Source organism: Canis lupus, chromosome X (assembly GCF_011100685.1).
Source record: "Canis lupus familiaris isolate Mischka breed German Shepherd chromosome X, alternate assembly UU_Cfam_GSD_1.0, whole genome shotgun sequence".
Taxonomy (NCBI): domain Eukaryota; kingdom Metazoa; phylum Chordata; class Mammalia; order Carnivora; family Canidae; genus Canis; species Canis lupus.
The window spans coordinates 95,922,298-95,942,836 of record NC_049260.1 but is presented as its reverse complement, the minus strand read 5'-3'; the positions used below and the strand labels follow the sequence as shown (position 1 = coordinate 95,942,836).

The window sequence follows — 20,539 nt, the reverse complement described above, 5'->3', positions numbered from 1 at the left end:
TCTTTCCCTTGCACATACTCTTTTTTTTTTTTTATAAGTTGCCTTTTCCCCAGTAAAATGATACTGTAATGATGGTTGATAAACATGAGTAGTCCTGACATAACCAAGAACTAGTGCCTTTAGTGTTCAGATCCCACAAAGAATGTCTAAGAATCTCTAGAAGTCCCTTTTACTTGTGGCTCTCCTTAAAAATACCGTTTCTGTGGGGTGCCTGGCTGGCTTAGTCAGAAGAACATGTAACTCTTGATCTCCAGGTCATGAGTTGAACCCTTGTTGGGTGTAGAGAATACTATAAATAAATAAATTAAATAAATAAATAACGAAAAAGCCCTGCTTTCTTTGAAATGTTAGCATTAAGATAAAATCTTTTATTTATTTATTTTTGTGTATAATTATAAAGGTTATTAAGTTTCTCTCCATGTTGTAACTGTAATGTTTTTCAACTTTAGTATAGAGTTTACAGGATTTTGTGGGGTTATTCTTGGTAGTCTTAAAGTACTACTTCTTGTTTTTGTGGCTGAAAAACAATAGACGTTCCTAACCACTTAAATAGGCATTAAAAACATGTGAATTGGGGACTGCCTTTGCTAATTTGTGGATAACATTGTGATTATTTTCATGTCACTTAGTGTCAGCAAAATGACCTGGGCTTTTTGTTCTCAAGGGGATTACCTTGTCTGATTAATACCAGAATTTCCTCAGTGCCTATGAGCCCATATTCTTCTGGGAATTTAATTTGTTGTTCAGCTGTTTTGTCCTTCTAAGAGTGATTGCTTTTTTAAAAAACTTAGTTATCTGGATAACTTTAATTTTATTTATTTATTAATTTTAATAAGAGAGAGCCCGCATGTGACAGAAGGGAAGGGTGGAGAGAGGGGGAGAAGCAGACTCCCTGCTGAGTGTGGAGCCCAATGTGGGGCTCAATTCCATGTACCTGAGATCATGATCTGAGCCAAAATCAAGAGTTGGATGCTTAACCGACTGATCCATTCAGGTGGCTCAGATTTAAAAAAATTTTTTTAAGAATAATTTATTTGAGAGAGTGAGTGGGAGTGAGAGAGCACAAGCAAGGCGGGTGGCAGAGGGAGAGGGAGAAGCAGCTTCCTCACTGAGCAGGGAGACTGATGTGGGGTTCAATCCCAGGACCCTGGGATCATGACCTGAGCTGAAAGCAGACACTTAGGTGAACCACCCAGGTACCCCTTTAATTTTTTTAAAGATTTTTAAGTTATCTCTACATCTAACGTGGGCTTTAACCCACAACACTGAGATCAAGAGTTGCATGCTCCACTGACTGAGGCAGCCAGATGTCCCTGGGTAACTTCAAAAATGAGTATTATTTGTTGTAAAAGCATTTTATTAATGGAAATTCAAAGCATGAAATTGACCTCATATTTCTACCATACTAACAAATAGAATTTTTTCCTTTGCACCTTAGCTTTTATATAGTTTATTATGAGTGTAATGAAGGCATATTTATTAAAAAGGTATAGAATATGTTTAATAATGAATTCATAAGGAATTTGGATACTCTGACTATATTTCTTTAGAAAATACTTTAATGGACAAATTTATTTCATTGCAAAATAATTACAAATTAATAAAATTGTCAATAAGGATTTTTTATTTTTTTTAAGATTTTATTTATTTATTCATAGAGACAGAGAGAGAGAGAGAGAGAGGCAGAGACAGAGGCAGAGGGGGAGAAGCAGGCTCCATGCAGAGAGCCTGACGTGGGACTCAATCCAGGGTCTCCAGGATCATGCCCTGGGCTGCAGGCGGCGCTAAACCGCTGCGCCACCGGGACTGCCCTCAATAAGGATTTTTAAAGGGGTATTGATATAAGTTTTGATTTCTATGCTGTTCCCTTTTTGTGACAAGTAGTCAAACTAAAGGAGATTTTTTTTTTTTTTTAAGATTTTATGAGAGACACAGAAACACAGGCAGAGGGAGAAGCAGGCTCCATGCAGGAAGCCCGGTGTGAGACTTGATCCCAGGACTCTGGGGATCACGCCCTGAGCGAAAGGCAGACGCCCAACCGTTGAGCCACCTGGGCGGTCCCAGGAGAAGATTTTTAAGATTTATTTATTTATTCATGTGAGAGAGAGAGAGAGAGGCAGAGACACAGGCAGAGACACAGGCGGAGGGAGAAGCAGGCTCCTCGCAGGGAGCCGGATGTGGGACTCTATCCCAGAACCAGGATCACGCCCTGAACCAAAGGCAGATGCTCAACCACTGAGCCACCCAGGCGTGCCCTGTGAGAAGATTTTTAAATATTTGATGTTTTACTTGCTATTTTGCCCTGAAAGATTTTTGATTCCCTTCAGAAGGATATTATAAATTGACTATTTTACAGCTGCTTTTAGAGCTACAGCTGTTTTTCTACGTTTAAAATTTTATTTTATTGTATTTTTTAAAAGATTTCGTTTGAGAGAGAAAGAGAGAATGAGTAGGGAGAGAGGCAGAGGGAAAAGCAGGCTCCCTGCTGAGCAGAGAGACCCATGTGGGGTTCAATCCTAGAACTCTGGGATCATGACCTGAATTGAAGGCAGTCCCTTAACTGAGCCATCCATGCGCCCCCTTTCTTTATTACTGATGTATAGTTGACATGTAATAAATTAGTTCAACAACTCTGTGATCCTGTATTCTGCTATGCTTACCACAAGTGTAGCTACCATCTGTCACCATACAGTTGTTTTTCTACTTTTTTAAAAAGATTTTATTTATTCATGAGAGAGAGAAAGAGAGAAAGAGAGGCGCAGAGACCGACACAGGCAGAGGGAGAAGCAGGCTCCATGCAGGGAGCCTGATGTGGGACTTGATCCCGGGGCTCCAGGATCACGCCCTAGGCCAAAGCCAGGCGCCAAACCGCTGAGCCACTCAGGGATCCCTGCTTTTCTACTTTTAATGAGAAGAAGGAGGTAAAGTTTTCAGTGTATACGACTAAAGACAAATATGGCTAGAAGGAGGTATTCATGTGACCATTAACTCCCTCTCACCCAAATTCCTTCTCCAGCAAAGAAAGTGATAGTAATAGCAAATGAGACCATTTGTGGTTGACAGTTCTCATAGAACTGCAATTTTGTGTGTGTATGTATGTATGTAATTATTTTAGTTTGAATTCTGATAGAGGAGAAAAGATCTAGATTTGGGGAGAAATTTCTCTGAGAGTAGGATATGGATAAAACTTGATTTTATATAGACTAGTATTCTTTACCTGTTGTCATTGTAGCCCTGAGATTGAATTGACTGTAATCTGAATTTATTTAGAAAAGTCTGTGAGATTTGCTGGTGAGAGAAATGGTTAAATTAGTTTATATCCACCTGCTGGAATTCTCTGCAGTCATTGAAAATAATTTTGGGGACTTTTGTAGTGTGAGAAAATACTTTAAAAAGTGTTTGTGGGGGAATCAGAATACCAAACCATGTGTACTGTGAATGAAAATACGTAAAATATGTGGATACATAGAGATTGGAAGGAAATGTTTAAACAGTAGTTATGTTATAGTAGTGGAGTCAAGGTTAACTATTTTCTACTTTCAGTATTGCATTTTTGTGAAAATAAAAGGGAAAAATCTGCTAGGGAAAAGCATTAGAAGTATATTTTTCTTACCATTTTAGATACTTACAATTCTGAAAAGTAGGAAATATAGAGGTCTTCCCTCAGAAGGTCTACCTTTCATGTTCAAGAAATTGTGTTCTTATATTCTTTCTTTTATGTTCAACAGATTTCCAACAGGCTCTTTATGAGTTATCATACCATGTCATTAAAGGAAATCTAAAGCATGAACAGGCATCCAATGTTCTTAATGACATTAGTGTAAGTATATTTATACACACGTTTCTTAATTTAATAATTGTTACGTATTTCTTTTTAACCTTTGATACAAAGATCCCTAAAGTATATAACTTGTATTTCATTTTGTTGAAAGTTATAGTAGTGAATGTTTTAAGGCAATATTAGTAATTCTTGTTGCTAGACAGAAATAAAGATATTTTATCTTTATGGCTAGATTTTTATCTGGTTGTAAGGCAGAAAACATTAGATAAGCTGAGAGGGAGAAAAAAAAAGCCTGCCTTGTAATGAAATCAAGATATACTTAATTAAAAATGCAACTATAAAATAATATGGCAAGAATATTTTTCTTATTGTAGCATATCAAAACATTTGCTTTTGTTTGCACTTATGTTCAGAAATTAAATATATTTTAAAACTTTAGGATTATTTTATATTGAGATTGCATAGTTCTAACTAATGTTCACCTGCTGTCAATTTTCAGGTGTTTGTTGTGTTAGGAAATATTAATAATTAGATATTTTCCTGACCTTTAGACGATTATTCTGTTTCACTCTTATTTATTAGAGAATTTAGGTTAGATTCAGACCAGATACTTTTCATGGGTTTTTGGTATTTGAATTGTAAGATGAGCTCTTAAATTTTTTTTTTAAAGATTTTATTTATTTATTCATGAGAGACATCGAGAGAGGCAGAGACACAGGCAGAGGGAGAAGCAGGCTCCACGCAGGGAGCCGGATGTGGGACTCGATCCCAGGACCAGGATCACGCCCTGAACCAAAGGCAGACGCTCAACCAGAGCCCCTCAGGCATTCCTGAACTCTTAAATTGTAAGGGTGTTGATTGTAAACCAGTAGTTAAGTTTCTTAAGTAGTTAAGTGGTGTATTATTCAATTATTATTAGGCTGGATTTTAACCCTGTATAAATGAAATTATCTATTCAGTTGAGAACAGCTTTCAAAATGAGTATTACTGAGGTACGGGACCTGGAGCTTCTTGACACCAGGATGAATTTCCACTGTGTTGCTTTAGCTTTTGTAGCCTTTTTCTGTTAGGATAGGTAATCTTAGTATGCTTTTTGTGCTTTTGTGAAGATAGTTGTAAGAAACTTCTATGTTCAGCTGTTTTGATTTTTTTCCCCGCTACATATTGATTGAAATGTATTTAAGTAGTAGAGGTTCAATATGAATTTCTCTTTATCCTTAAACTGTCTCTATCTGACTTTAGCAGTATTAATTCATGTTGGAGTAGTCTATTTTTTCAACAAATAATATTCCATGTTGAAAACTCTGGTCTTCCTCTTTTCTTTCTGGCCTTCAGGTAGCCTGAGTACTTGTATTCAAGTAGACATAGCAAAAGTTCATAGCCCTTAAGAAACTTTTGAGAATGAAATCTGGTGTGCAGTTAAGGTTCTTTCATTCTGTGAATTGGCTATTGGTATAGTCTGTTTATGGATTTGATTCTAATACTTTTCCCATTTTTTGAAATTGAAAAGTCGAAATGGACTTAATATGTATTTTGTTTTTACTTGGCTTCCCCTTTCCTTTGAGTCCTTATACATACTTTTGCAGCTGGATTGTCTTTGTCATGGCTTTCTCATAGTCCCATATCTCACTATCTTATATCTTAGCCATAGAAATCTCTTACAGCTGCTAGTTTTTTCGTTAGGATTTTATTTCTTTCCTTTACTCTGAAAATAGGCTAGTTTAAGGGTTGCTATAGTGCCAGCAAACTAATTGCAGTGATAGAACTATGATCCTTACTAATGGAAAATGGCTCTAAAATTGGGCATGGGAGTGGGAAGTCAGGAGACAAATCTAGAATACATGTTGAAGTTTTCATCCAGAAATGAAGGGAGAATTTTGCATTAGTTTTTCCAAAGGCTACAAACATTAGTGCATAAAGAAAATAAAGATATATTTTTGGTAATTATTTTCACTTTCAGAGAATCTTGAGTAATGGAACAACAGTTTGTAATTGTATTTGTCTTTTTTAGATGTCTGTTCTGACACCACTAGGACTTTTGCATAGGTCAGTGTTGATGCAGGCATAAGCACAACATTTAAAGTTGTAGATGAAAAATGTGCCATTTTAAACAGTCTTGCTTTGGGTAGGTGTAAGGTTCTCAAATTCCAGTGGTTTCTAACATGAGGGAAAAATGTCCCTCATTTGTGCTCTTTAATATTTCAGGAGGTACTTGGTTAGGTTTTTTATCAAGTTGTTTCATGGTAGACATTTAAACACTTTTTTCCAGCTGTTGTCTCTTTCCGTTTTCTCTGTATTATGAAACTTGCATTTTATTATTTGTCACCATAAGGGTATTGGGGTTTTGTTAGGTTTTAAGTTTTACTGCAGAGTGTTAATTCTGAAAGCATACTTGATGGTGTGCTATTCTTGTATTTACTGTGTAAATAATTATATTTTTATAATTAGGAATTTCGTGAGGATATGCCCTCCATTCTTGCTGATGTATTCTGCATATTAGGTAGGTATCAAGCCTTTATTTTACCTGTAAAAATGCTGTTTGGTAAATTAATGTACTGTGTTAAATAAAATGTTTTCTTTCAAACCATTTGTAGGAACTAGACTATATATTTTTTTACTTTATAGTCTTTAAGTCAAATATGAGTATAAATTACTGTTTATAAACTAGCTTTAGATATAGTTTATAATTTAGTTTGAATTTATAGAATGTATTTTTATCTAAAATTCAGCTAAATTAAATCATTTCAAGTAAAAAGAAGCCAAGTTTTTTGAAGTTCAGTTAGTCTGAGTTACTCAGATTTTAGTACTGCATAATTAATCTTACTCAATGCAGGTTATCAGTGAATGTCAGAATCTCAAACTTAAGGGCACTCAAGAGATATTTACTTTGTCATTATACTCTTTTGATTCTTTTTTTTTTTAAGATTTTATTTATTTATTCATAAGAGACACAGGCAGAAGGAGAAGCAGGCTCCATTCCGGGAGCCCAAGTGGGACTCGATCCTGGGTCTCCAGGATCATGCCCTGGGCAGAAGGCGGCGCTAAACCGCTGAGCCACTTGGGCTGCCCACTCTTTTGATTCTTAATTTTAGAAAGAGCGGGAAGAGCCAAAGTAATCAAAAGTACTTTTGTTTTGAGGATGAGAAACCAGCTTTGGAAATAGCAACTTCTCTATTTGTCCAGAATAAATAAGAATTTATGCAAGATTTAAAAGGAATATTTCTTTGAATTAGAACAAAAGGTAGTGTCCCTCCATGGGAAGCATGGATTTAAAAAGATAATATATATTATAAATTTATGTCTCTTAATTTTAGATTTGAATTAAAATAACTTTGAACACAGTTTTCCCCATCAGTGTTATGCTTTCTATAACTTTGCTCTAATAGAAACCTTTACCAGACATTATAAAATTCACTTTAAAATAAGACGTCCTCTGAGAGTTTGTCAAACTGAAGTGAATTAATTTAGCTCATTAATCTTAATTCCTAGAATAGATAGGTTACTTAAATGTCTTACCGAGAATCTGGGAATTTGATCTTAGCAAATCTGAATGCCTGGTGCTTGATCTTGATCTTTCAGGATGTTTAAAATTTCATAATAGCAGTAATGTCAGGAACAGGTCAAAATGTATGTGGACTGTGAGTGATAAATGAAAAGAGCAGATCACTGATGGGGTGACCATATGTCCCATTCTTGTTTTGTTTTCCCTGGCATAATTAATAGTGCCTTATTTCAACCTTAAAACTGTCCTGATTTGGATCATAAAGTATAAGTTCATTCTGTCTATTGAATTGATTTACGCCAGCAACAATAAGCCTTTTAAGCTTAATTTTTTAAAGCAGGCTTTAAAGTCATTACATAATATGACATATAAGTATAGCTTGAAACAAGTTTAAAAAATTTAAAAAATTATTATAAATTTGTAGGATTCAAAGTGATTTGTAGGTTAAGTTTTGTGGAAGATGTTGTCCTTGACAGTGTTAGTATAATTTATATCTTTTTTTGGGTAATCATCAACTATCCGCTTAATAGTAAGTTTTAATAATTTTTTTATTCATTTATTCTATTAGGATATATTGCCCCTTTGTATTTAGTAATATGAAGTATTACTACAAGTCACTGGTTTTTTACTATTAATATGAATTTATGAGGATGTTTGGTTGCTCTTGGGAAATTTCTTTCAGCCTATTCAGTCAATTTTTACAAGCAAGATTTGAGTGGCAAACTTGGAAAGAGAATTTCCGTCACCTGTCCCCTTGCTCACCCACCTCTACTGTTAGCAGAAGAAAAAATGATCCAAGGATGACCCCAGGCCAAACTAGGGGAGTAGGAGTAAGAATGGGAGCTACCTGTAAAAATAATGGCAATAATAATGTAGATGCTATTTTTGGAGCACTTTCTATGTTCTAAGCCTTATGTTATGCATTTAGTTTCATTTTAATCTTTATAGCAACTTCTGTAAGGTAGATGTATAGATCATAAAATTGAAGCTCAGAGAAGGGATTTTTCAAGGCACATAGCCAGTAAAGCAGAGTTTGAACCTGGGTCTTTTTTGTTCCAGAGCTCGTAATTTTTAAGTCAAATATGAGTATAATTACCGTTTATATATATAAACAGTATATACTATACTATATCATGTTGTCTTTCTAATATTTTAAGAGTTCTAAGAGAAATCAGTGTTGTACTTCCCTGGTTAAGATAACAGTTTTCTTTAAAAGACTGATTATGTAAGGATGAGAGTTTCTGAATGCTATATTGACCTGGAGAGGGAAGTCTGGTGTAACTTGATGCACTGATAGGATCTCTGAGCTGGAGTGGGTGGTTTGATGACACTGGGACCTACAGTTGGAAATGATTGAGGGCTTTTAGTAGCATAGGGGAAATTATTTTTTAAGAATATTTTATTTATTTATTTGACACACACACACAGAACACAAGCAGGAGGAGCAGGAGCAGGAGTAGGAGTGGGAGAGGGAGAAACAGACTCCCCACTGAGCAGAGAGCCCAGTCTAATGCAGGGCTTGATCCCAGGACCCTGGGATCATGACCTGAGCTGGCAGAGGCTTAACAGACGGAGCCATCCAGAGCCCCTCATAGGGGAAATTAAAGAGAATTTACTAGGTACTGATTCAGGATTGATGAGTCAGGGATAATGAATTTATTAGAATAGTTCATGAGTTAGGACAAAAAGAAGGAAGAAACAGGGAAAGCGTAACTGTGATTATAATAGAGTCCTGTATTGGTTGTTGAGATAGCTCAACAAAGAAATTTACTGAAGTTCTATTAAGCATTTCCTAACATGGTCAGAACCCAGAGAGTAGTATCTTGATCAGGTCAGATGGCTAAAAGGAGAGCAGACTTGGCTTGAAGAGGATGAACCTGCTACCCAGCTGCTCTGATCTTAGGGACTTTGGGGGTAGATCTCAGGGACTTTTGGGCCTGGGTAGATAGATATTGGTTAAAAGGATAGGCCCAGTTTAGTCCTGAGCCCTCAAGATCAGTGTCCTTGAAGTTCTAGGCCGAGGAGGGAAAAGAAGACCAGAAAATAGGGAGACAACTTGGAATCCCTGGAAGGGATTGATGAGATACACATGGATTAAAATTCTTACTGAGAGAATGAGATTGTATTGCAGTTTACATTGTATAAATTGTACCCTGTAATTCTCTTAATATGTTTGAGCTGACCATGTGTTTAGCTCCAGTGGCCAGGATATTGGGAAATGGCACTAAGACTGGAAAGGGGAGAAGGGCCAGGAAAATGTGAACACGTTTGATGATAAATTCCTTTCTCTTGATTCTCAGTGATGGCAATAGAAAGTAAACTGAAGTCAATCAGTGCTATGACATCTGGGGAGAACTGTAGAACCCTTAGAAGACAATTTTATTACATCACCAAAATCGGTGTCTCTTGTAAATTATGAGTTGAGCTTAATATAATAAATAGTATGTAATCATTAAAGCAATAATCTTGAGATCAACTTTGTAATCCTGTCAATCCTGGTTGAATTTTTTTGATGTTTGGCATTAAGAGCTAATTATTTTATGTCCTCCATAATCATAAAATTGTTTGACAGATTTTCTGAATAATTACTGAAACTCAGGGAGGTCTCAGTTTCTTTTCTTTTTTTTTTAAGAGGGGTCTCTTCCCTGGGCCCCATGCTTTATTTTTTTTTTAAGATTTTATTTATTTATTCATGAGAGAGAGAGGCAGAGACACAGGCAGAGGGAGAAGCAGGCTCCATGCAGGGAGCCCGACCTTGGACTCGATCCCGGGTCTCCAGGATCATGCCCCGGGCTGAAGGCGGCGCTAAACCCCTGAGCCACCAGGGCTGCCCCTCAGTTTTTTAATATTTCAATAGGAAGAAAATAAAAATCATGAATAAATTTTTGTTTGCTGACTGGAATTGTAATTCAAAATAGGATGTTAAAAATATTCTTTTAACACTGTCTTTTCATAGAGTTGATGCCAGGTAGCTTGGTTAGAACATGGTACATAGGGGATCCCTGGGTGGCTCAGCGGTTTAGCGCCTGCCTTTGGCCAAGGGCGCGATCCTGGAGACCCGGGATCGAGTTCCACATTGGGCTCCCGGTGCATGGAGCCTGCTTCTCCCTCTGCCTGTGTCTCTGCCTCTCTCTCTCTCTCTCTCTCTCTGTGTGACTATAAGTCTTACATTTTTCTTCAAAAAAAAAAAAAAAAAGAACATGGTACATGGTACCAAGGTGGCCAAGGTCAGAGGTTTAATCTTCATAGGTATTAAGATCTTTAGTGTTAGGAGATCTTTTTTGTCACCTAGTTCAGCTTTCCACCTAAGGAAGAAATCTCTTCTTCAGCATCTCTAACGTGTTGTCATTTAAACTTTGCTTGAATATTTCCATTTTTACAAACATTATTGTTTCAAAGTTTTGTTGCTTCCAGTACCATGGCATGTAGCTCCTGTGTAATCAACATATCATTTTATGGATATGCCATTCGTCACAGGGTCAGTCTCCAGTATCAGGAAAAATTAATCCTAAGCATTCATATGCATATGAAGGACAGCTCATGCTTACTATAGTTGCGAATTTTTTTCCAAATTCAGAATGAGACATTTTAAAATTAGGTAGCTTTAAAGAAAATAAGTATCTTACTATATAGTGCTGGAGACAGTCTAGAAAAAATCAAACTTTTGTCTTTTTTTCTTCCATCATTATAGATATTGAGACGAATTGTTTAGAAGAAAAAAGCAAGAGAGACTATTTTACACAATTGGTATTAGCATGTTTGGTAAGTTATAAAAAATACTTTCCCTTTCTAGATTTTTACATTTAACAGTTGTAATCACAGCTAATCATGTTAATGGAGGACGATATTGACATTCCTTTGGCTATTCATTATAAGGTGAGATTTGGATCTTGAAATGGAATGCTTTGTAAAATTAGAATGATAAGTACTTTTGTGAAATATGCAGGTCTCATATCACATAAACTATCTGTATATATCAAAATTTGGTGATATTCCTGACCTAGTAAGTTCCTAAATAAGGAAAAGGTAAGAATCTATTAAATCAGTAGAAGTGATGTGGACAGCTTTTAAACTGAAGAGTTTTTCATAAACTCTTTATTAGGCAAGGAGGAAAAGAATGGAGGTAGTTTAAAAATAATAAATTCTAGAACTTGTCATAATCATTGTCTAGTAAACTATTTTATGTTCATACATTTAGAACCAAGGAGAAATGCTATTACTCAGACCTGGAAGATGTCCTTGTCTTTGGTCTACTAGAATTTGACTTAAACAGTAGAAACTCATGAAGGCTGAAGTGCTGTTAATCTTAAAGAAAAATTCAATTTTAATCAGAATTTCATCTGTAGTTCTTGTCATTTGTACGCTGTATACAGCATGCATATAATTTTTTAGTGAGTTTTATTTAAAGAGCTGTATGTCACACTTTTCAATATTTGAAGTCATCGTTTTTGTTAAATTGAAGTTCCAAGCTTTTTTTAAAAAATAAATTGAAAGTTGTTGATATATATTTAAATGTGATTTTAATATTTTTATTGGGGAAAAGTTATTTTGAATGTACTTAAATTGTGGATATGCTAAGGAATAAACGGCCTTTAATATTTTTTAATACAGTATTTAGTTTCAGACACAGTTCTAAAGGAACGCCTGGATCCAGAAACATTGGAATCATTAGGGCTTATCAAACAATCACAGCAGTTTAATCAAAAGTCCGTTAAAATCAAGACAAAACTCTTGTAAGTACATATATCTTTGTGTTGCAGATCAAATATCTGAGTATGTTTTCTTAGTTCTCATTTTGAATACTAGAAGTTTCTAAAGGCAGTTTGAAGTTTTCTTTTTTGTTGCTGCTGTTGGAATGTCTTATGATTTTTCCTTTTGAAAGAAGCCTAGGATTATTGAGTCAGCAGTGAACTTTACCTGTGTGAAACCAATGTTAATTTTTTTCTATATTAGAAGTTAAAATAATATTCAGTGCTTTTATTATTACTAATAAAATAATTTACAAGTATGGTTATACCCTAGGGTACATTCTTAGTCAACAGTGGAAATAGTGGTATGTTATTGTTCCTTTGGATTAGCAGTATTCTTTGTGTTACTGGTTTTCCCTGTGTAATTAACATTGAGATGTTTCTTATGAATCATTGTTATGTTCTATTTTAAAAGATAGACAAAGAAGTAAACTTTCAACAACTATTCTTATAATTGTTCTATATAGTAGATATGAAAATTCAGTGAGAATACAGTACTTGTATGTAAGCTTGTTAATTGAATTAATTTTATTCCCTTTATGATGTTTATCTAATTTCAGTTATAAGCAGCAAAAATTCAATTTGTTAAGAGAAGAGAATGAAGGTTATGCCAAGCTGATTGCTGAATTGGGGCAAGATTTATCTGGAAATATTACTAGTGATTTAATCTTAGAAAATATCAAATCTTTAATAGGTAAGACATATCTATGTGATAGTAAGTTTTTCTAAACTGTTGGAGAATAACCATAAAGACAAAAAGTGGATTTCACCCAGTATTTTTCTTTTTTTAATTAAGAAATGATGGGACACCTGGGTGGCTCAGTGTTTGAGCATCTGCCTTTGGCTGAAGGCATGATTCAGGGTCTTGGGATCGAGTCCTGCATCAGGCCCCTCGAAGGGTGCTTGCTTCTCCCTCTGCCTCTCTCTCTCTCTTTCATGAATAATTAAATGAAATCTTAAAAAAAGAAGTGTCTAGCTTGTACTTTAAAGATTTTATCAGTACTAATAAAATTTGGGATGATATTTATGAAAAATCTTTTTTTGTCACTGTTACCTGTGTGTATTAGTTTCTTTTCTCTCTAGTATTTCTACCTTTAATTTTTAAGTATTTCTCAGTAACTTTATAGAGGGCAGAAAATAAGAACATGTGAAACTTTAATAAAATCTTCATTGAACTCTCGAAACATGGTGATGTTTAGTTCTTTTGAGCTTGACTTTAAAAATACCTTTACAAGAAACTTTGATACATATCTTGCTTTATCATTACAACAGCTTATTTATTTATTTATGCATATTTTTTATTGGGGTTCGATTTGCCACCATAGAGCATAACACCCAGTGCTCATCCTGTCAAGTGCCCCCCTCAGTGCCCGTTACCCAGTCACCCCATCCCCCTGCCGACCTCCCCCTCCACCACCCCTTGTTCATTTCCCAGAGTTAGGAGTCTCTCATGTTCTGTCACCCTCACTAATATTTCTCGTTCATTTTCTCTCCTTTCCTCTTTATTCCCTTTCACTATTTTTTATATTCCCCAAATGAATGGGACCATATAATGTTTGTCCTCCAATTGACTTATTTCACTCAGCCTAATACCCTCCAGTTCCATCCATGTTGAAGCAAATGGTGGGTATATGTCCTTTCTAATGCCTGAGTAATATTCCATTGTATACATAGACCACATCTTCTTTATCCAGTCATCTTTCGATGGACACTGAGGCTCCTTCCACAGTTTGGCTGTTGTGGACATTGCTGCTATAAACATTGGGGCGCAGGTGTCCTGCTGTTTCACTGCATCTGTATTTGTATCTTTGGGGTAAATCCTCAGTAGTGCAATTGCTGGGTCATAGGGTAGCTCTATTTTTAACTCTCTGAGGAACCTCCACACAGTTTTGCAGAGTGGCTGCACTAGTTCACATTCCCACCGACAGTGCAAGAGGGTTCCCCTTTCTCCACATCCTCTCCAACATTTGTACAACAGCTTATTTAAAATAAGTGTGGCAGGTATTGTAAAAGATAGGGAAGTGTTACTCTCCCTACCTTTTAAATAGAATTTCTTTAGCATTAATCTTTTTTATTTGCATTGAGCATTTGGAGGAAATAGTTGGCTTCTGTAGAAAGGAGGAATGAATGGTAGAAAACTAGGGTAGTCCTGATTTTTCAGAATGGAAAGAGATTTTGCTATTACTTGTTAGGTGTGCTATCTTAGGGAAGATTTCACAACACCTAGATGTTTTAGATTTTGAGACCTGTTGGAGAAGTCATGTTCCCTGCATTACTGGTTATATTTTAGGTGATGCTTATGCTCGACTTCTCAATTTTTTTTCCTCTGCTTTTGAAATATATGTATGAGTAAGAGAGAGGAAGTGTCCCAATCTTCATTCCCTTCCTCCATTCCTGTGTATAGAAATCCAGATAGAACTAGATTTACTACAGTTACCTTTGTTTTTACCTTAGGCTTTCGGTGATCAGCAGGTGTAGCAGATAAATAACTTTTACTTTAAATTTATCTTTTTAAAAAAGTTTTTATTTAAATTCCTATTAACACAGTGTAGTATTAGTTTCAGGTGTACAATATAGTGATTCACCACTTCCATACAAAACCCAGTGTTCATCACAAGTGTTCTCTTCAATCCCCATCACCCGTTTCACCCATCCCTCTCCCACCTTTGAAGTGAGTGTAGTTCTGGCAGCTGATTTATTCTCTTTGCTACTTCCTCCTGTTATCAATTTACCACTAAGACTAGTGGGCTGTGGGCTGCAGGGCTCTTATCTGTGTGGCATGACCTATTTTTAAAAAGCCTCCAAAGGGTTTCCTTTCTATTCTTTTCAGGGTAGGCTCTACATTTTTCCTACAGCATTTTGATCTAGCTTGAGATGCTTGCTTTGTAGTATTGCTTTCCTATAGCTTTGTCATTCCTTACATCCTTCCATGTACTCTTTTAAGATGATATTTCTCAGATAAAAAAATTTTTTTTTAAAGATTTATTTATTTGAGAGAGAGAACGAACACAGAAATGGGGGAAGCGGGAGAGGCAGATTCTCTGCTGAGCAGGGAGCCCAATGCAGGGTTCCATCCCAGGACTCTAGGATCATAACCTGAGCTGAGGGCAGATGCTTAACCAATTGAGCCACCCAGGTGCCCCTCACATTAAAAATTCTTATGCTAAAAAAAAATTCTTATGCTGTGTAAGCTCCTCAATTATTCTTGTGTTTCTGTTTTATCTATTTGTTGATAATTCTTGTCCTTGTTTCTTCTAAGTTTTGTCTTTGTGGGTTTATACCTTTTTAGTTCTTTGTTATTTTAGGACATTTCAAAGAGGAATTTTCTTGAAGGTATGCTTTTATCTAACTGGGAAAATATACACTACTTTCTTACCTTGAACTTGGCTCTCATATAGAACAGGTTATGTTACTGTCTCTGAAGAACAGTGTGGTAGTCACAACTGCAGTCTCACAATATACCAAGTGGACCTCCAAGCAGACTAGGCCAGAAGCACTCACATGTTACCTCCTCAGTATAGTCTTCCCTGACCATCCCCCTCAACACTCCCTTTCATTCACTGTATTTTCTTCTGAACACTTATCACCATATAATATGAAATGCATTTTATTTTCTACCCGCCCCCGGAACATCAGCTTCATGAAAACAGTGGTTTTTGTTTTGTTCAGTACTTCAGAACCTGGTATGAAGGTCCCAAGTAAATATTTGTTGAAAAATGAATGAGTATTTCTCTCTTTCTTGCAGAGTTTACAGTGATTCTTAGCCTCTTTTCCTTGACATGGAGGGTTTTTTTTATTTTTAAAGATTTTATTTATTTATTTGAGAGAGAGATCATGAGCAGGGAGGAAGGGCAGACGGAGGAGCAGGCTCTCCGCTGAACAGGGAGCCCAGTGTGGGACCCAATCCCAGGACGGGATCATGACCTGAGCCAAAGGCAAATGCTTAACCAACTGAGCCACCCAAGTGCCCCAATGTGGAAGATTTTAATAAGCTCATCTCCCTGACTCAGTGTTTGTTTCTCTCTGGCTAGCTGAGTCTGTCCTCTCCCCTATTGTCTGAGGAAAGAATTTTTCATCAACATGGAGATTGAGGTTAAGACTCCCAATTCCAATGAGTACTTGTTGAGTGTTAAAATTTATTGGATGCAGATTCCACGCAGGCCTTGTCTCATCTGGCCAGAGCAGTTCACTGACCTAGCATCTTATTTTCAAGACATCTTTAAACAAGTTTCCCCTTGTTTATTCCCATCATTTTCTCTGTAGAGCAATCTGGACGTAATACCTCATACAAAGCTATCTTGGGTCTGATCTCCTTCACTAGCCATTGGCAGAACTGATACCTAATTTGGGAGGTATGCATTTAAATGCACTTATGTTTCAGGGCACTTGGCCTGATCAGGAGAAATCCTTATCATCCTTAATTAAAATCTAATAAATTGCTCCCTAAAAGATTCTGACACATCAAAATGTTTGTATCCTAAATGTAATAAAAATGTTTATATCCTGTCAGATAGGGACTGTTTACTGCATGAGTAAGCAAAGAAGAATCATGAATCTGTTTGGTGGTTGTGATCTCAAGTCTGACGCTAATTTTAAAAAACTTATTAAACGAGAATGGATAGTTATTAGGAGGGTCTTTAGCTACCAAGTTCTAGACCCCACACAAATGAACCCTGCATCAGGATGGCAAAAAGCATCTTTTAGAAATTCAAAGAAAGATACCAGAGATGGACATCTTTGATTGTTGAACTAAACTATAAGCACTATTCTTCTGAATGCCCTTAAAAAAGAGTAATAGGTATTCCTTTTCTTTCTTTTAAATTAGGACTCAGGAAACTTTTTCTATAAAGGATGAGTTAGTAAATATTTGTTTGCTTTGTGGGCCATGTGGTGTCTGTTGCAACTATTCAACTCTGCCTTTGTAGTTTTAAAGCAACCATAGACAATATGTAAATAAATGTGTTCTAGTACAACTTTATTTATAGAAACTGAATGGATTTGACCCATAGGCCACACAATGCTGATTTCTGCTCTAAATCAGAAGTTCTGGCTAAAAAGTAGTCCTGGACTAACGTGAGTGTAGTTTTAGGGAGTGGAAATAGTTTTTCCTAGTTTTGGGTTTAGTGGTCCAGGATCTTTTTGGCCTAGGCTCTAACCCTTTCCTTCTCACTCAGAACCCAAGCCCTCTTCTCCAAACCTCAGGACCTTAATTTGTTGCCTGGTTTCCAAGATTGTAGATTTGGCTGTGGGTGGGGAAAGATAGGGTGAGAATCTGCACATTTAGTCTCACAAGTTCTCTTAGCTGCTTGGCAGGTGACCAGAGAGAGATTAAAATAAGACCCCAAGTCGAATGATTCTTGTGTATATTATGGGACATTTAACCCCTTTGACTAAGTTATCTTGAGTGCACTTTGTATTTTATTTTTGGACCAATCTGGATGTAAGAGCCTTTTAGCCTAGAAGCATTTTATCTGTTTGAACTTTCCACTGTCCCTTGAAAAGGGAAGCCCAGTTGACTGCCTCCTTTGTGTTTTTGCTTTATTGAAGTTTCTTTACTGTATACTAGTTATAAGGTTTTTGCTGCTATGAAAAAGATGACTGCTGGGCTGCCTGGGTGGCTCAGTCAGTTAAGCATCTGCCTTTGGCTCAGGTCATGATCTCAGGGTCCTGGGATAGAGCCCTGCTTTGGGCTCCCTGATCAGATGGGAGCTTGCTTTTCCCTCTCCCTCTGCCTCTGCCTCTGGCCCGCCCCCTGCTTGTACTCTCTCTTTCACTCTGTCTCAAATAAATAATAAATACAAAACTTAAAAAAAGGAAAAAGACAGCTATTGGAGTTCTCAAGCATAGATTTTTTTTTCCTTAAAATTGTACTTTTGTTAGGTGCATTTCTCTGCATCTTGGTTCTCTGGTTTTTTCCTTGAGATGTACAGTTTTTTGCAAATATTATTTCTTAGAAATAAGGTTTTTATTAGCCTGTTTTAGTCCGTTTGGACTGCTATAACAAAGTTACCACATATTGGGTGGTTTATAAACAATAGAAATGTATCTCTCAGAGTTCTGGAAGCTGGAAGTCCAAAATCAGGGTTTTTAGTGAAGGCCTCCTTTAGGTTGCAGACTTCTGAGTTCTTGCTGTATCCTCACATGGTGGAAGGGGCAGGGAAGCTCTATTTTTTTAAGGGCATTAATCTCATTCATGAGAGCTCTGCTCTAGTGAATAACCTAATCACCCCTCAAAGCCCCCACCTCCTAAATACCATCACATAGGGGATTAGAATTTCCACATACGAATTTTTGGGGGCAGCCTGGGTGGCTCAGCGGTTAAGCATCTGCCTTCAGCCCAGGGCATGATTCTGGAGACCCCGGATCGGGTCCCACATCCGGCTCCCTGCATGGAGCCTGCTTCTCCCTCTGCCTGTGTCTCTGCTTCTCTCTCTCTCTCTCTCATAAATAAATAAAATCTTTTTTTTAAAGGAATTTTTGGTGGAAGGGTCCAAGCACTCAAACTACAGCATAGCCTGTTTCTAAAGTAATTCTAGATGCTAGATCATGTCCTTTTGTTCAAGACGTGGTTTTTCTCTGTCTCATAAGGTCCTTTCTGTGTGGAACATGATAATTGAAGCTATTCTGTTTTCTCATCTCAAGTGTACAGGCTGGACATTTCTCCCAGTCATGTTTACAATATTACCTTGGGATTTCTTTCCTGTTAGGAATCTCAATTTGGCATATTCCTCAAACAGCCATTGTAAGTTGAACCTATAATTTTTTTTTTGCCTCTAGTTGCAATCACTTTCTCTAATAATGACTATTGCCATCTTGTCTGTCTTTGGGAAAATTTCAGTTACTTTTCAGTGCATTTCTAAAAAGATACATTCAAAAGGTGTAAATTCTGTTTTTAGACATTTTATTAATCTCCATATCACAAGTGCCTGGCACATAGCAGTTGGTTAATGAATGTTTATTTAAATGAAGGACTGCATCCATGGCCATTACAGGTCTGTTACTGTTACTGCTTTATTTTTCTACTTGTTCCCTGCTTGTTCCTCAGAAGACATAAAGGCATTATATGTGTGCATATATCCCTAGTGTAGCTGGTGATAGAGGTAGGGAGCTAAGCATATGATCTCTTTCAAGATCACCTGACTTGATTCTTGGGCTACACAAAAGCCTTTCTAAGATGGTTGAGCACAAGAATGCTTCTGTTTTACCACAGCTGCCATTAGAAAAAAAAATATTTTGGACATTCCAAGCTTGCTTATTGTTACTAGAGTCTTATTCTATATGAAATAACTGTTATCTAGCAAATATTTTTTTAATATTTTATTTATTTATGAGAGAGAGAGAGGCAGAGACACAGGCAGAGGGAGAAGCAGGCTCCAATGCAGGGAGCCCAATGTGGGACTCGATCCGGGGTCTCCAGGATCACACCCTGGGCCAAAGGCGGTGCCAGACCGCTGAGCCAGGACTGCCCACCTAGCAAATCTTTAAGGTTTAAAAATCATCTTTCGGGATCCCTGGGTGGCGCAGCGGTTTGGCGCCTGCCTTTGGCCCAGGGCGCGATCCTGGAGACCCGGGATCGAATCCCACGTCGGGCTCCCAGTGCATGGAGCCTGCTTCTCCCTCTGCCTATGTCTCTGCCTCTCTCTCTCTCTCTATCATAAATAATAAATAAAAATTTAAAAAAAAATCATCTTTCTAAATCTGTGGTTTGGTTACTTTTTCCATCTTATGGAGCAGAGGTCACTCTATTTAGTTGCAATAAATTTGAGACATTTAATAGAAAATTCATAAGCCAGTTTTTCTTTTGTGAAAGATGCAAAGGTTGATATCTGTCATAAATAAAAGTACATATCTTCTCTTTTAGATTACTGCCTTAAATTGCACCTACAAAGAAACTGGTAGTTACTTGACAGTACAGATCACTGATAGAATAGTCTTGATACAGTAGTACTGTTAAAAAAAAGCAATAATGAGGGTGGTTCACATTGTAGCACATTGAAAATATAAACTTGAAAACAGTGTGAATGAAGCACAATATTCCCATGTGCCATGTTATTCTAGTCATTTCACAAGTTTTGTGTATGTAGCTTGATGGGTAATTATCAACCAGCAATTTTTCAAAATTAAATTATATTTAATGTATCTTTTGTCATCTATTATCAGAGTATTCATTTTTATTTTTTATTTAGTGATTGGATTTTCATATTTAGTAAATTAGGAGCAGTTATAAGGCTGGAGAATTTGCTAGGTCTTACTTTCAGTGTTTACTGTCAGTGTTAGAATAGTTTAGAAGCATTTTTTCAGTTTTATTGAGGCATACTTGACATACACTGTATATTTTAAGTGTATAGTTTGAGTTATAACGTGTATGCATCTGTGAAAACATCACTGCAGTCTAGATAATGCACATTTACCAGTGCCTTGTCCCCCCAAATTTCCTCATGCCCCTTTGTGTTTCATCTTTCTTCACTCTGTTTCCCCCTCTCCAGGCAACCACTGATATCTTTTCTG

The 20,539-nt window shown here is 36.7% G+C and overlaps 1 protein-coding gene across 6 annotated transcripts in view; it reads left to right on the top strand.

Moving 5' to 3' along the window:
• The window catches only part of THOC2 (THO complex 2), a 129,866-nt gene that overhangs the window by 36,549 nt on the left and 72,778 nt on the right, over positions 1 to 20,539 (top strand). For all 6 annotated transcript variants that reach the window (XM_038588243.1, XM_038588239.1, XM_038588238.1 and 3 more), the window contains exons 3-7: positions 3,729 to 3,820; positions 6,230 to 6,281; positions 10,975 to 11,045; positions 11,895 to 12,016; positions 12,592 to 12,725. In XM_038588243.1, the coding sequence (XP_038444171.1) occupies positions 6,245 to 6,281; positions 10,975 to 11,045; positions 11,895 to 12,016; positions 12,592 to 12,725 (364 nt within the window). In that variant the 5' untranslated portion in view covers positions 3,729 to 3,820; positions 6,230 to 6,244. The remainder of the gene's footprint in view (positions 1 to 3,728; positions 3,821 to 6,229; positions 6,282 to 10,974; positions 11,046 to 11,894; positions 12,017 to 12,591; positions 12,726 to 20,539) is intronic.